The 17,715-nt window shown below is 38.4% G+C and overlaps 3 protein-coding genes across 3 annotated transcripts in view; 1 reads left to right on the forward strand and 2 right to left on the reverse strand.

Annotated features, from left to right (window-relative positions):
* basp1 (brain abundant, membrane attached signal protein 1) overlaps window positions 1–2,130 on the reverse strand; it is a 19,152-nt gene extending 17,022 nt beyond the window's left edge. The window contains exon 1 of the mRNA XM_039694694.2: window positions 1,923–2,130. The gene's annotated coding sequence lies outside the window, so the exon portion shown is untranslated. The remainder of the gene's footprint in view (window positions 1–1,922) is intronic.
* A 716-nt stretch (window positions 2,131–2,846) lies between these two features.
* LOC120495236 (E3 ubiquitin-protein ligase TRIM16) lies at window positions 2,847–8,283 on the reverse strand. The gene is given in 8 exon segments (XM_089131120.1): window positions 2,847–3,250; window positions 3,252–3,530; window positions 5,519–5,594; window positions 6,459–6,518; window positions 6,656–6,815; window positions 6,906–7,139; window positions 7,346–7,441; window positions 7,616–8,283. Coding segments are annotated over 8 exon segments (1,695 nt in total). The 5' UTR covers window positions 8,204–8,283; the 3' UTR covers window positions 2,847–3,048.
* Window positions 8,284–11,796: 3,513 nt separating this feature from the next.
* Window positions 11,797–17,715, forward strand: part of myo10 (myosin X) — a 44,332-nt gene continuing 38,413 nt past the window's right edge. Inside the window, exon 1 of the mRNA XM_039694683.2 lies at window positions 11,797–12,205. Coding sequence (XP_039550617.1) covers window positions 12,185–12,205 — 21 coding nt within the window. The 5' untranslated portion in view covers window positions 11,797–12,184. The remainder of the gene's footprint in view (window positions 12,206–17,715) is intronic.

Raw genomic sequence — 17,715 nt, forward strand, 5'->3', positions numbered from 1 at the left:
CTGACCGCTCTGCTTGTTTCAATAGGTGACCTAATACAGGTCTGTATGGAGAATACAAATTTATTCAAAATAATTGCTAATTCAACTCATGAACGTCCATGCGGGACCAATGTGCAGATCTGTAATGTTGTCAGTCGCTCATGCAGGGTTAATGATGTTTTTGGTGGGTGAGTGACTCCTGTGAGAGTTACCTTCAGGCTCTTCTGCATAATACAAGCTCATTGGACAAATAAATGAGACCCTAACTGATGTAGATATTCATTTATCTCTACAACTCTCTCTCTCGGTGGCATGCACACAGAGGGAGTGAACAGAAGATTCAATTTCCAAAGTGTACTAACCAATCCTGTTTATGTAAGATCAATAATCAATACCCAAGACCTTATTTTTCAAATCGTTTTTACAGTGGATATTTTTTCCATGTGGTAACTATTTCACTGTTTTGTACATGACAACATATTGGAGAACATTTAACAATTTCAGGAAAGAAATCAGCGCTAAGTAGGTTCTCAGTTTGGTTTGATGTTTCCAGGTTGAAACGCATGACTCATTCAAGCAGCAGTTTATTGGTATGAACGTGAGGATTATGAAGCTTACTCATACTCCATCTCATAAACTCACCTTAGTCTCGTCATTTCAAATCTTATCCGAAAAAAAAAACACACACCATAGACCCGATTATTGGGCGGAGACGGGTTACACAGTGTTATTTCAATGTGCGGTGTCTGAGCGCTCTTTTTTTTTTCTCACGGGAGGCGAGCGCGAGCGCACGGTCACTCGGTTCATTGTCTGCCGCATCGCCGTGAAACGTAACAAAGATTTTTCTACAAACAAAACATTCATGAACACAGATGCAGATAAACAACATTCGAATCATAAATACTGTTGTACATTATAAAACAGTACATTAGAAGCTAATTTGAGTGTAAAATACAGGGTAAAAGCATCAGTTCCATCCACACCCCACGCGCAATGCGCATGTGCCATGCAGAGACAAAGGATCAGGCAATTACGGTTATAGCTTAAAATGATAGATAAACTAAAAATATACATATATATATATAATATCATACAGGGCGCTTTGAGAAAAAAGACTTATTCATATTCACTTTACATTAGTGAGTGACAGAGTAAAGAAATTGTCAATTTTGCTCTGTGTAGCATCTTAAAGTATAAAGAAATTTTGTATAAACAGTATTAGTTAATTGTAAGGATTTGTCGTGTGTATATTATTTATAGGCTTCAGTTCCGTAATATCTGTGTATGTATGTGTGTGGGTGGGTGGGTGAGTGCGCGCACGCGTGTGCACCAGTAAGACAGCGCTGCGAAATGTGTGCCAGCTCTGACAAAAGAGGCGGTAAGCATAAATCCGCGTCTGTGTAAACATAAAAACGCAGGATTTTTCAATGTAATCATAACAAAAACCATTGTCCCATGAAACATGATGACTTCTCTGAAAACCCCGTTATTTATCAATTTGCGCATCAGAAAACACTCTTTACTCATTACGCTTTATCCTAATATTCCATAAGTCGTATCGAATCAATTTTCCTTAAGTATTTGTATTAAAATAATAATAATAACCAGTGGAAGAACGACGGCATGCACGCGCGGAGACAGTCCTTGTCTGTTCAGAACACGCCCCTCTCCACTCACTTCAGACGCGTGAATTCCAAGGCTGATTTATTGAAATGTTTATGTGCATCTCAGAAATCAAATAAGCTCAGATACATTATTCCTCCATTCCATGACGTGCTGAAATTTGCACTTGATTTAGATATTTCCCCAGTTCACTACCGTGCGCTCTGGCACTCCAAATGGGAGCCGCTCTTATTTATCAGAGACGCTCCAACTAGACAAATTCTTAATGTAACTGAGGCAGACTGTTCATTTAATCTATTAAAAGAGTGAAAGAATCTTACCGTCGGCGGTGGACTTTCTTGTCACTCCTTTCTCGAACGTCTGCTGTTTTTTTTCCAATGTCTTTTTTCCCGTGCGCGTGGATTCGGCGGGGTTTATCGGGGCTGTTCGGTGTGTGTCTCGCGCTGCATTTCTCGCGCGCACTCTCGTATTCGGTTGGGGGGCGGGGGCGCGCGACGTGCTGCGAGCCACTGAGAACGAGACTCGGAAGTGCGCCTCACAGTGATCAAGTCCCGTTTGAAAAGAGTTGTTTTATTACTTACCAGAAGAAAAGTGAATGAGCTACAAACACAAATTGTTGGTCTTCTGTTTTAATTTGTGGTTTAGTAAGATGTCTAAAGTAGTGGATTATTTTGTCTGGTAGTTTTAATGCTGGTCAATGTGATGAATTCAAAATATTCGTAACTTGTACCAGCTATAACCCAGCGCACATGAGAATAAAATGTTCATTCATTTGTTTTTGTCTTGGCGCGCCCTCTGGCGTCATCAGTTGATGCTGCAGAGAAAATATTTGAAATGTGAGTTCTATTTTCAACTCAATATATATATATATATATATATATATATATATATATATATATATATAAAGGAAAATGAATGTAAAAGTGTAAAAAGTATAAACATTTTTTTTTGTCAGTTCACATGTTCTTAAAAAAACAATTAGGTAAAATCTATATTGTTACAATATGCAGGTTCGGATTCTCCATAAATAGAGGATAAAGGCTCAGTGTTGTTGACACCTTTATTTTTTCAGGATACTTAAATGTCAATTGTTTATGCAAGGGATTTTCTGGAACAGAGAGAATAAGCTCATAAGAACTGCAGATGTATGTAGGCTACATACACTCTTTGAAGAAGATACAGAGCTGTCAGCGCAAAAAATGTGAGGGGGGGGGGGGGTCATTGAATTGCTTAGTTCTGTGAGGTGAAGAAAAAGATTTTATTTATTTTTAAAAGACAATGTTGGACATAACAAATAAGCATCACTGCTACAATTCACAAATAAAATCACTTAATGCTAATGATTACAATTGTCTTGTTGTTTTGAGTAAACATCACAAATAAAAAAATCAATAACATGGCAATTATATTTTGAGAATATTTCTCACATTATTGTATCTGTACCATCTATATTGTTAGATCACAGAATATCACTTTTGAACAAATCCACCCCAATTTTTTGGTAAAATTTCCAATAACCCGAAACCCAGGATAGAGCGGCTGAGTGAATGTGGTGTGGACTCTGTGAATGAGGGTCATTGTGTCAGAGACGCTGTAGAAGGACAGATTTCCTGCACTGTGATCCACATACACTCCTATTCTAGAGGAGCACTACAGAGAGTTTAGTTTTTTTGTTGTTATGCCAAAATGAGCAACTGGAGCCATAGCAGAACAAAATCCAGGACTGATCATTGCATCCAAACATACATTCATCTCCCCGTCCCTTCCTTCTGATGCTCTGATAGGACACTGATATATCCACCTCACCACTCCACTCAACCTCCCAGTAACAGCGTCCACACACACTCTCTCGACACAACACATGCTCCCAAAAATCAAATCTGTCTGGATGATCAGGATACCACTGGACTTTGTCAGTGAATTTAACCCTGTAAGACCCGTGGTTGCAAAATTACAACATCACTTTTAGTTCTTCCAAAAACACATCTGCAATTTTTTCTTTTTCTGTTTTTTTTTTTTTTTTTGAAAGACCACATTTACATAGACAGTTGGTCCTATTGTTTAGCATCACAATGCCATTAGATAGTAAATGTGTTTACAGATCTTGCCATAAGGTCATGAACTCGTACAACCTGCAAACTTTACTGGAGGCGGATCTCCTTTCATTGGACTGAATATCTCAAAATTGAAGTAATTAAAACCCCAGAACATTTTTTTTGTCATTGTTAAAATGTCTAGTTCATGTAAATACTTGATTATTATGGAATGCATGCATCAAATTCGATTTTTAGCTTATGTCTTTGTTGTAATTGGTAGTAAAAATAGCATGTGCAATACTTACAGTTACAGAAATACAATATATTTGATGATTCACAATTTCTAAATGTGTATTTGTTACAATTTTCAGTTTAGATCAGATTTGAATCATTTTAAATGAATACATTATTTCTGGTTGCAGTCTTTTCAGTACAAGTATTTTAGCATTATATATCTTTAACTGTTTTTTTTTTATCTGGGCTTTGTTTGTTTGCCCAAATATCTGCTTGTTGCAAGGCAGACACTGTTTGTGGAGTACTTTTTGGAGGATGGTTATTCAAGGACAGGTGTGGATGTTCAGACATAGGGGGTTGCATGGTCCATTGTTCAGGGACAGGTGTTAATGTTCTGGAATGTGGGGATGTGAGAAGTCTGGGTGTTTGTATATTCCTTTCAGAATTGTGTGACTTCAGTAGGGCTGGGACGGTATGGATTTTTTATAACTATGGTTGAAAAGCAAGAAAATCCTGCAGTATAGTGATAAACCGCGTTTTAAAAATTGGTCAAAAATTGTTTGTGCGGATGTATGTCAGACGGATGAAGAGTTTTGTGATGTGGTTGCGGATGAAATAATAGCCCATCCGCGCATCTCTAATGTGAATGGAATGTTCATATATTTTTATATGTATATATATTTAATTCTTTTGAAAAAAAAAAAGAAATGAAAAGGAGCAGAAAGAAGATAAACTTATAATATCTGCCCCTTATCAACATAAATCAAATTACAATTCCAAAGAGGTACACTTACAACAGACATCTACTTTGCAGCACCTATGCAAAATCATAAATCAAATAACTCATTTTCCTACTAAATAGATGCAATATATATTTTTCTATTAGTAATGCTTTTACACTGATTGTTATTATGTATCATGGAACATTGCGCTTCCTCAACTCACGAAAGGTCATATTTGCTCCATCTTTTGATTATTTTTTTTTAGAAAACCTTGAATCCATGTAAGACACGCCAGTCATTAGACATAATCCATGTCATTAGAATCAATGGTAACACTTTACAATAAGGTTCATTAGATAACATTAGCATTAACTAGTTACAGTGTTACAGTTACAGTGTTTATTAATCTTTGTTAATGTTAGTTAATATAAATACAGCTGTTCATGTTAGTTCACAGTGCATTAACTAATGTTAACTAATACAACCTTTGATTTTAAAAACGTATTAGTAAATGTTGGAATTAATATTAACTAAGATTAATAAATTCTGAAGAAGTATTATTCATTCTTTGTACATGTTAACTAATGTAGTTAACTAATGTTAACTAATGAACCTTATTGTAAAGTGTTCCCGAATCAATGAGTCCATGTCGTTAGATACAACGTGCACACATGGGCAGGCCAATGTTTTTGTGGTGATGACGGTGGCGAGCTCAGACCGCGGCATTGTGGTAATGCGGTAACTGTCCCAGCCCTAGACTTCAGTGGAATGGATCACATAGAGTATGTTCAAGTATAAAAAATTTAAATGTAAATTAATCCTAATTCTTACAACTGTTTTCATTGATCCATATGATCCATAAGCCAAAATTGAATATTTTTTTTTGTCATTCTTTTTCTATTATCGAGTCTTACAGAGTTAACATTTCTGCTCCTTTCAGGCAGTGCCAGGCTTGTATTCGCTGCGTTTGAAATTGAATCCAAAGAGAGCGGACAGGAATCTGTTTAAGGTAAAAAAAAAATAATCATAAAAATAAAACAACAGACCTTTATTACATTTAGGATATTATATAGGCCTACATGGAAAAAAGTCAGTGATGTTAGATACTTTATGGAAAAAGCTACACAACATCAGCCTCATTGTTATCAACATCATACCATCGTTGTGTTGGTGTGTCTGTCTGTGTTTGGGGTTGACCAGAAGAAATTATAATTGGTTAAAAATGTAGAATCGAAAAGTCAGTTCAATTTCTGTTTAGTTTTTAGTCCTGTTCAAATGTTTTAAAGACAGCAGCTCTATCACAAACGGTACAGTTTTCAGCTAAAGGTCCATTTAAATGTTTCTCTGTCAAAACAAAAAACTAGCAGTGTCCACACCAGGACGTTTAACTAACCCAGTAAGAGAAACTACCCTTGCGAAAAACAAGTTTATTTAATTAGTGTGTAATTAGTATACTTTTTTTTAAAAAACTAAAATTAAGAAAGCATACTTTTGTCTACTTTTTATATACTTCTCAAAAATATACTTATATATAATATACTTAAATATACTTACTTCTCAGAAATATATTTACAACTGTACTCAATTATACTGACAGAAAGGTCTAAGTATATTTGGACTGCCCATATCTTTTTAGTCTTATAAACTTACATTGTTTGAAAATATTGATTATATTGATTTATAATGTAAACAGATAATCCCATCCGGAAAAAGTCTTTGACAAAAATGCAATTTTCTCAGCTCTTTGTTTAAAGTGTTGATTTTCTTTAATATACTTATGCAGTTCTGCACAGTTCAGTCTGATTGTCGATATAAAGAACTAAAGTTTGTCTCTTCATGTACATGTATGATCATAGACACTTACATTGGAGAAACTCCTCATGGGTCTTGGGTTCAGGGGTGGGAATGATGTTAATGTTTCTCACTATGAAAACCAACAGACAATTTATTGTAAATATTGTAAAATAATATAAAGTAAGTTTAATTATCGAATATTTTAAACATGCATTGTTTTTTTTTACATGACATCATGTGAAACATGTCAGTAAATGCAAGGCTTGCCTCTGCCAGATATCTTTTCTGTTTCCTCTCTGCAGAAACGCTCCAGTTTCTCTCTCAGATGAGACACAGATTTACCAACATCATCAAAAGTGAGACGTGAACAGACTGTGATGCTGGGTGAGTCTGTAGATCCAGGAGAGACTGAGAGAGACTGGAAACTCTACACAGACACAAAGACACAATAAAAACACCAGCTAAAGACACAGAAAGATCTATTACAAAATCAATTTGTTTATCAGATTTCTGTTACCTGGATGAATTGAATGTGATCGTCTGTGTGTGAAAGCTGCTCCATCTCAGCGTCTCTCCTCCTCATATCCTTGATCTCCTGCTCCAGTTGCTCCAGTCGTTCTTCAGCTCGACTCACTGCAGTCTTTTCCTGTTCTCTGATCAGCTGTGTCACCTCAGAGCGGCTTCTCTCAATGGAGCGGATCAGCTCAGTAAAGATGCTCTCACTCTCCTCCACTGCTGCCTGTGCAGAGCGCTGTTAGGACACACACACACACACACGCATTAGAACCAGTCCATTCACTCAGCTCTTACTGGTCCCTCACACAGCCTGTTCCCCACAGTGGGCTTCAGGGGGACTGAAAGAGCTCCAGCAATGACTCCTCACAGTAGACTGACTGGAGGAGAGTCCTAACTGAGTGTGAAACAGCTCTTCCAGCAGTTCTTCGGCTCTAAACTCACCTTGTGAGTCTCTACAGCCTCTCTCAGCTTCTCAAGCTCCTTCAGTTTCTCCTCGATTCTCTGCTGGAATTTTCTCTGGGTTTCCTCCAACTGTCTCTATTAGATTTAGTATACAGTCACTATACTGTTTCAAACATGAGCAAACAGTAGAAATTATATAATCTCTTTCGCTTAAGAACTGTTTGAAAATGATCTTCGAATATATAGCCAATATGTTATATAATTATGAAGAATCATTTGTTATTCAACATAACTACTCATAGTTCATACCTGTTTGTCAGTCCTCTCTGCTGCAGCTGAAACAGTGTCATGGTTTTTGTGTTCATCCATTGTACACAAGTAACATATACAGTGTTGATCTGCACGACAGTAAATCTCCAGCAGTTTGTCATGTTGAGGGCAGATCATCTCCTGAAGTCGTCCAGTGGCGTCCATTAGATTGTGTCTCTTACTTTTGAAGAAAATCTCATGTTGTTCCAGATGATTTTGACAGTAAGAGTTCAGACACACCAGACAGGACTTGATGGCTTTGTTTTTGTCTCCAGTACAGACGTCACACTCCACATCTCCAGATTCAGTGTGACACTGAGCAGGACGAGCTTGTAGTTTTGTCTTCTTGAGTTTCTCCACCACTTCAGCCAGCATGGTGTTTTTACCTAAAACAGGTCTTGTAGTGAAGGTCTGTCTGCACTGAGGGCAGCTGTAGACTCCCTTCTGATCGTCCTGATCCCAGCAGCCCGTGATACAGTTCATACAGTAACTGTGTCCACAGTGAATGGTTACTGGTTCCTTCAGTAGATCCAGACAAATTGAACAGCTGAACTGATCTTGAGTCAAGGAAACCCTGGATTCTGCCATTTTATTGCACAGATAGAGAGACCTCTACAATGGTTCGACAGCAGCTTGAGCTTAGGTTTCGATTTCTCTGAACTGAAACATTTCCTGGTTTTAAAACGTGTGCAAATGTGCCAGTCATGTAATAAAGATGACCTCTAGACGGCAGTCTTACACAGAAACTCATTACAACAGTTAACATGATAGATAGATAGATAGATAGATAGATAGATAGATAGATAGATAGATAGATAGATAGATAGATAGATAGATAGATAGATACATAGATAGATACATAGATAGATACATAGATTGAAAGAATGATAGATACATAGAGTGTAACGGTTCTTCTCTATAAAAAATTTAACCAAACTAGTCTCCACCCATATGGTTTGGTACGCACTTGCACTGCGGTTCATCTCAAATCTGACGGCATAACATACGCATCTATAAAATGGTTTGTTAAAAATAACAATGCGTAATACAGACAGACAGTTTCTTGTTGATGGATATCCATTCTGGCTTCCTCTAACTGTGTTTAAAAGGAGTGCCCTATTATGACCTTTCATTTACACCGTCATCACCCGGGTGTTGATGGCGCAAGATGAGACCTGAACAGCACATGTTGCTAATCTGTGTTTACTGAACTCATTTTAACCGTGCCAATTTAAACATTAAAGCTGAGAATACACTAATGAGAACCCGGGCGCGCTGTAAGAAGATTTGTGTGTGCACTCACCCGAAGCGCGCACACATAAATCCGCATCTCAGACAGCACACAAATATTGAGTTCTCTTTCAAGTCTTGTGCTTGAACGGACAAATTAACACAAAAGAATACCGGTACGTCAATATGACCCTTCTTAGCAAGTATAGTTGTCGAGAAAGACAACGCATGTGTGCAGTATCCGTGTGCTGGATCAGTGCATTATGTCTTAAAGTGACAGCAGCCTTATATTCCTGTTGTTTATGTTCTTAGTAGTGCTAACATTTATTATGCTTCAAAAACAATCCTCACATAAACCTATTATAAATGTCCTATTTACCTTTGCCCTTCCTACCTGTCTTACATATCCAAAACAATATACAGAAACAATTTCACGGCCGGAACTGGAGACAGGGGCATCGAGGAACACCATCCGATCCGTGTCTTTAATCTCCGTGAGCGTGAGCCACAGATGGCGCTCGAGCACGACCATGTTCACCATGCTTCTCCCAATGGCCTGCGCTGTAGCTTTGGTAGCCAGCAAAGCAATGTCCGTGGCGTTCCTTAAGTCCCGGAAGGACTCAGGCTCCGGGCCAGACTCGTCCATGGACTGGAGAAGTTTGGCCTGGTAGACCTGCAGCACCGCCATAGTGTGCAGGGCCGAAGTAGCTTGAACGAAGGCGGCGAAGGCGCGTCCAGCGAGAGCTGACATGACGGCAGGGCTTGATTGGATGCACCGCTTTGGTTCTCCAGCTAGCTGCGGTGTTTGGGCAGAGGTGAGCAGCCACAGCCTCTTCGAGGGGCGGCAAAGACTCATAGCCCTTCTCCGCCATGCCATCCACAGAGGAGAGTGTTGCGGAGACAGAAGAACCCATGCGTGCAGAGTAGGGCGCGCGCCAGGTCTTCGACAGTTCCTGATGGACCTCGGGAAAGAAAGGAGCAGGCCTATGACGAGGGGAACGAAGCATGCGGGGACATGGCTGGCGTGGGAACGTCTTGCCTTCGCAGACCGAGCATTCGCAGGTAGAGAGCGCAGCTTGAGCATGGGTGAGGCCCAGGTACATGGCGCACTTGGCATGTCCTTCCGCCTCGTGCAGGAGAGAGCCTCACGTGGCCCATGATGAGCAAGGCATTTTGACAAATGCTCGCGTTCCTAAAAGCAAGAGCAAAAAGGATAATCGTAGATGCATTGATCGCTGGATAGCGACAGCAGAGAGGTGACGGGAAGACGGCTTCTCAGTCGAAGGCGAGATCCGCTGCAGAGATGCACACTTTAACCGTAGGGCCTGTGATTCAACGGCGAAGGACTCAGACGTGAAGTATGTTGCTGAAGGAGATGAATCTGTCTATTTCAGGGGCTTTAATGGGCTCTGGCCACGCCCCTTGTGGTGGACTCTGATTTGTATGACGTAATGATAGCTCATTGGTGCACACGTTGGAGCCGCCCGCTCCATTGGATGTGCAGTTGCCGCAGCATAGCCAATGAGTGAGTTGTCACTCAATGTGCTAGCTGTGCAGCACCAAATGGGTTTTACATTTTAAGCTTCAGAATTTTCTTGGGAAACGAGTTTTCCACGAAGTGACCATTCTCGAAAGGGAACTGTATTCTGCCGCCTGTCTTTCCATATGTCATGTATGTGTCGGGACATTCACAGGCAATGCATTCTCTTTTGTCTTGTCACGCTTGAATGGTTTAAAAGCATTTGCATGAATAAGAGCAGGATCATGTTCAGGAAATCGCTACCCAAGTAATGACAAAAATTAACAGATGCCATTTATTGCACTAAATATTTTAACGTTAAACCGGACAAAAAATTATTGCATTACATGCATTAACGTGTAACGTTGGGAGCCTTAATCAAACAACAAAAGATTAGAAATCACTTACTGCTCTTGGCTACTTAGCTTTTGTAACTTTGATGATGATTCATCTTTATTTGATTTATAATATAGTGAAGATTATATGCCGTCTTATTTCACATTTGAGCACTTTATTAAAGTCCCCGTGAAATCAAAATTGAACCTATTTACTTTGTTAGCCCATATTACTAGTCTTGTGGTGAACAATTAATCCGTGCAAGTGAATATATATTAAAAAAATGTTTTACCTTAGTAATCTTTAATCAAAATCTGAAAAGTTACTTCCGGTCTGGAACGGTTTCTTTTTCTGATGACGTAGGTTTCACAGTTTGGGTGGGGAAACGCTTAACCACTCCCCTCAAACCGTTAGTTTGCTATGAGCGAGAGATGAAGAGGAGGAGCGCTAGAGTAAAACCCTGCCCTCTGTTCAATATTCCGTTTCACTTGGAAATACGTCACAGCACTGGAGAAAAATCGTTTGCAACTTCCGGTTCACGGGGACTTTAAATTTCTGTACCAGAAAACTACTGTTAGATACCTACATACCCTGAAAAGCACTGTTTTTTGTATCTTTGTTTTATTTATTTGTGATGTTGCTAGTTTGCTTAGGCTATTTCTTAATTTATTTATTTTTATTTGACAGTAATCCCGTTTCCCCTGAACATTGCACATACCGAACCATGAAACCGTGACCCGAAAAACCGTGATAAAAAACGAACTTTGTCATTTAAAAGTTACACCTGTAATAGATAAATAGATTGATATATTGAACAGGTGCGTTGACGCTTTATAATTTTTTTTTAGGATGCATTAAATAAAATGTATTATTTAATTTTATATGTGCGTTTATCAATCTTGAATTTTGAACTGAGCTTCCTGTTACACATCTGAGCTTTTATTAGTTTAACAGTCACAGTGAATCAACACAAATAGTTTGTGTGGATTATCCCGCGCGCCCTCACCACGGTAACAGCAGGAGGTGCGCGCGAGGCTGCGGATCTACAGAAGTTTTGCCATTCAAACTGCGCGGGGGCGGAGCCAACAGTCATAGAGCCGACTCAGCGGAGTCTCAGCAAACTTGGCAGGAGCTGAAGCCTTCGCTGTTTACCGAGGCGCGTGTCACACCGGCGTACAAAGTGACCTCGCGCCGTGTCTTTATATCCCATCCCGAAGCGCGCCTCGTGAGCCCCGGTGTCACTGCGCTCGTGGAAGAGAAAACTCTTTCCTGTTCTCGCGACTGGCAGTGTGGGACACATGATAGTTTCCAACATCTGTATGGTCTGAAACAAAGACGTGTCTCTGCGCGAGAGAGAAACAAACTGGCTCCAGGGGTCTAGAGATCAGTGAGATGCAGCGAGAGACCGCATGACACTTTTCACTGACACTTATGGCTCGGCTCGTTGACTCCTATGAAGACCTCAGAGATTTATTATAAAGACAATGGATAACTTTTTCACCGAGGTAAGTTGGATATGAAAATACTATTTTCATGTTGCTATTATTTATAGGGATGTTCTGCTGTTTCTGTTTCAAATAAACTAAATACATAGGATAAGATATATGCTAACAAATCCCGTTGGGTTTGTAGAAAATAAGCCGTATAGTTTGTATGTAGTTTGTTTGATGTTCAGGACTCCCTCACACTCTCATCTCCCTAACTACCTCGGTTCTGAATGGTTCGGGTCGTTCCCAGCGGAGCTCTCAGGCATTTCCTTACCTTTCTTCTCGTTTCCTCGTCTACATCCCAGCGCTATTATTAGAAGTGTTCACTGTACGCTTGCTGAATTAATATGTAGCGTTTCATTAGTGATCATTTTATACAAAGCATGGCATTTAGACATAACATGTAATAATAATAATTAAATACAGTTTGTATTATAAAATAGTGATGTAATATGAATGACATAAATTAAACAAAAATTCTGGTCAGGCTCGGGTAAATATGTAACCCTTTAGTAAACAAAATAATTGAAATGGAAGATCAAAAATGTCCACCCTGTTAGGCATGTTTGTTTACTTCTAAAAGTACTACATTATTGATATTCTTTGATTCATATTGATAAATTTAAATGTAAATGTAATGTAATGTAAAACATTACCAACGAACTTTAAATGTACCACTTCTTCAACTTTAAAGTAAACATACATTACTTTCACAATCACTTTGCACAATCTCAGTGTCCACTTAGCTAACGGGGTGGACATTCTGATCTAAAATCAGGCTATGCAGCGTGTCTGAGCAAAAACGAGCTAACATAGAAGATTTATCAAATGAAGAATTGCATGCTTTTTAAAACTGTAATTTTAAAAATAATGATTTTCCTAATAACTTATTTCACATTTCCCAAACAGTGTGGACATACTAAGGTTGACCGCATCAAATTTAAAAGATAAAATTGATTAAAAAATAGACTGTTAAAATAGTTAAGGAACTCACTCACTGCACTCAATTTGTTTTCCTTCTAAAGAAGTGATAACTGATTTATGAAATGAAGTAATTTCATTTTCCCAACTTCAAAAATAACAAAGTGGACAGTAAATTAAGGGACAAGCTAAAAACTTGATTATAATTGTTAAAGTTTAATAATTGCAAAAGAATATATTTACATTAGAGATAAGAGAATCATTAATGATATACCCAACAATGTAAAAAATGTATATATTCATTGAAATGTCATGTATAGTAAGCATTGTTACACGGGCCTGAGAACAAAAATGAAACCAAAAATGGTTATGTGGTGTTTCAAAACGCTGTAAAATGTTTCAAATTATTTTTGAATCAGCTTAAATATGCTTAGAGTTCATACAGTGTTTTTATGACTAAGACAGGTTTAAAATGTATATTGTTCAACATTTTAAGGCAGTAAGATCACAATCTTTTACTGGGGACACAAAAGGCACCAAATCCCATGAATGACTCAAATCGTTGTATATTTTATTGCATACTTTTACAAAAATACTTTTTTTTTACAGCCAGTAAATGTTTTTAGATAGAACATTCAATAAAAATAAATTATAATTCGAAAGTATATATTACTGTTATTGTTGTTATATAATATTTGATAGAAACCATTATAATTATGAATCCATAACAGTGTTATCAAAAGGCAATTTTAGGGAATACTTGTCAGGACTGGTGTTGATGGAAATGAGACAATAGTATTATTCATCCCTCATGACCTGACTGTGAAATGAGTACGAGATGATGATCAGTAGCACGAGCCGCTCCCTTGTGTCTCTGCCACATGAGTCACAAGTGAAGGCTTCTAATATTGGCTTGAGGTGGATCATTAGTCCTACAGATTGTGCTTTTCACCTGTGAGGGCGTGACCCTAATTAAATGAATAATCTCAATAAAACTTCTCACCTGTACCAGCTCAGAAACATGTGCTGCGTCCTAATCCACATACTGCATAGTAGGTACTACATTTGGTTTGAAACAAACTACTACATGTACTTACTATAATAGTAACAGTAAATTATGCATAATTACAAGTAACTGACACTAAACCCAATCCCAACCCTTACCTTAACTCAGAGTCTGTCGTTAGTACATGTATAATATTACTCAGTACTTATTTAAGTACATTGTAACTGTCACCTTAATATAAAGTGCAACCAAAGTATGTTCTATATAGTATAAATGTGTGTTTTAGTAGTATAAATAAAATTCAGACGTACAAAATCCGCCATGTTGTCACTGTCAAGTGACCTACCATCATCAGTTGCCTTGCTTTACTGCTATTAACAAATCCTCTCCTGTGGCCTGGCCTCATGGGATAGTGAAGGGTCAATCTCATGCACACTTCAGAATCTTGGCGGAAGTAGTAGGTCATCTGGGTACTTTTGGCCTTTTACTTTACTTTTACTTGTATTTGGAGTATACTACTCAGTTGTAAATAGGGTAGAATTCGATTTCGGACGCAGCAATAGACTTTATATTAGGGTTTCAGATGGTCAGAAAGGGAAGCACAAAAAGCAGGGAGCTTTACACAATAGTGTCAAATGTCCGCCGGCTGCTGCATATCTAGCCTGCGAATCGGTTTCTGGACAAAAGAAGCAGTCTTTAAAAAGAGACAGTGCTGTGTGTGCGGAAACAGATTCAGCCGAAACATGCGCGCGGAATGTGGGGAAGAGCTGAGCTCGTGAATGCCTGTCTCACACGGCTCTTACATGACTGACCTCAGAGAGTATGATTCCTGTCTCACACAAACATGTCTAACCTCGCAGAGAGAGATTTCACACACAAATCTGCCCTTTGGCCATTTTCTTTAGCATGGATGCACATGCACACACTTCTGTTTGCAGTTATGGTCGCAGGCCTGCATGTGTGTTTTGTTTTAGGTGTGTTTGTGTATGTCCGTATTTGCACAGCAGTGTCGCTGAGGTTATTGCCTCCCTGCAGTCCGTATAGGTGGAGCTTATTCAAAGGTAAACCTCTTTATTTTCCTGCGAATTGGCCAATCAGAGTCGCAGGTAGGGTTTGACAGTTGTGTTTTAGTGCAGAGGAGTGCCATTCAGGGAAAACAAACACTCCAGGTTTTTCTTTTTTTTTGAAACCTAAAACAAAAGTCTCATAGGATCAGAGATGCTTTGGGTGCAATTGTGACATCTCAAATAATTATGAAAATCTCATAGAATTAACATTGAATTCTCTTTAAGATTATAACTCTATGTCATATTTCCCCCCTGCTAAATTGTCATTAGTATTTAAGCACCGAAACACAAAGGTCTTAGTTATTTAAACTTGTGAAACACAAAGGGGCGGAGCTTATTTTGCACCTGGCGTACAACAGCCATGAGACACTGACTGTACACATATTATTTACCTAGTTTAAAGGACAACTCCGGCGCAAAATGAACCTTTGGTCTAATTACTCATTGGTACCTATTCAACCGTTCTCTGAGATTTGTTTTCATGATAATTGAATATAAAGAGTTTTATCTCTGTTTTAAAACTGTTTTAAAAGAGTTTTAAAACTGTTTAGCTTATAACACAAGTAGCGTTTATTGGGCATAGCATATAATGAAAAAAAAAATGAAAAAAAGTAACATAATGAGGGTCCCTACATGCAAACGAAGCACTAAGAACTTTGTAAGTGTACAGACAGTTTAATAAGAAGATACTTTATAAAGACAGTCTACTTCGCAAATACAGGCAGGAGCCATCTTTGAAAAAAAGTCTCGAAAAGTCGAACCACGAACGCCGTGCTAAGTGAGCTGAACTGTGACTTGTAATCTCAAATGGTCCGTCGTTTTCGTCAGAAAGCACTGAGCGCAACAAGAAAATACTAAATTAAGAAAATAATTTTAAAAAGAGACTTACTGCTTCCATATGATACATACTATAGAGATGGCGGATTATTCAACCGATGAACCGTATATGTTTGATGGACGGTCTTTTCGAGCTGGAATATATTGACACAAGAGCTGCAGGAGCTCCGTGAAAGGGCTACGAAAGGGAGAGCTGCCGCTGGTCAATGCCGCAACACAGCCTCGTACTTCGGAAAACTTCGGAAACTTACTTGCGAACATAGTGAACCTATGGACACTGAACAGGCGTGACTGAGTTGTACGGAGTGGGACCTGTTGAGTCGCGGCACCCAAGAGACGCGTTTTATACAGTCTGAAGATTTCCCCGTCTAATAAACAAGGCTGCAATTGCAGCTTTTTTTCATGTCCCGAAAATAAATTTGAGGTGGCGAGTGGGGACCCATAGCGAAGGGACTAGATGGACAGTTGTCCACTTAGTAACAACACTAAAAAGGAACTATTGAGTAATTTTAATTCGCATCGCAAGCTATAGGTCTTGACAGGTCGAGACTTTTTCCGAAGATGGCTCCTGTCTGTATACGCAAAGTGTACTGTCTTTATAAAATATATTCTTATCAAACTGTACACTTACAAAGGTCTCAACGCTTCGTTTTGCATGTATGGACCCTCATTATGCTACTGTGTTAGTTTGGGGCTATTTTGAGCCTTGTTAGTTCATTAGTCTATGCCCTTTATACTAGAGTTATAAGCTAAAGAGTTTTTAGAGATAAAACTCTTTACATCTGATTATCGTGAAAGTAAACCCCCCACACACTTGGCCATGTACCCACTTCTGGTTTCCTCATCTGCTTGGTCTTCTTGTCTGGCTCACAAACACACACACACACACACATTAAATCTTGTGAGTAGCTTAATGATTACACAGTATAGTGATTCGAAGCTGCCTTTAACAAGGAATTCAGAAGAGGAAACCCCTTCAGCACCTAAACTAACAAAGAGAAAGACTGGAAGAGAAAATATTTTTTTGTTTTATTTGTTCTTTTGTTCTTAAAGTTGGTGTGTTCCGTATTTCTGTTAAACAGACAATTCACGCAAAAATGAATATGATTCACTTACCTTCCTGTTGTTTCAAACCTGTATGACTTTCATTTTTTATTGAATCTGAAAAGGACACATTTTGGATGATGTCCTGAATGGGGACTGGTGCTTTCAAGTATTAGAAAGAAAGCAAAAGTGCCATAAAAGTATGCTGAATGACTCATGTGTGATATGCCAAGTCTTCTGAAGGCATATGAAAGCTTTTGTTAAGAAATAGACACAAAAAAATGATGTTGTTATTTACTAATAATCTTTTGTAGTGAACCTTTGTGAATGAGTTTAACTAGATCATTTCACTCCAATATGTGAACAATTCATTCAGTTAATTTTTTTTTGAACCAGTTCAGCTGATTCCATGAAATGATCTGATTTGAGAGTGATTACTTTGAGTCTAATAGCCACAGATACTTTCATGAACTCAAGGAAAGCAAGGCCAGATGTCGAGAAGGTGTGCATGTGTGCATTATAAGTCTTCTGACAAGTTGAATGTACTTACTTTCCATTGAATCGGTGCTTTTTTATATATATTTTGAATCTTGAAAGCTTCAGTTTTCTATTTATTGTAATTTGCATGGAAATCATTGACCAGGTCATTCTCC

Source organism: Pimephales promelas, chromosome 5 (assembly GCF_988280905.1).
Source record: "Pimephales promelas chromosome 5, fPimPro1.hap1.1, whole genome shotgun sequence".
NCBI classification, from domain to species: Eukaryota; Metazoa; Chordata; class Actinopteri; order Cypriniformes; family Leuciscidae; genus Pimephales; species Pimephales promelas.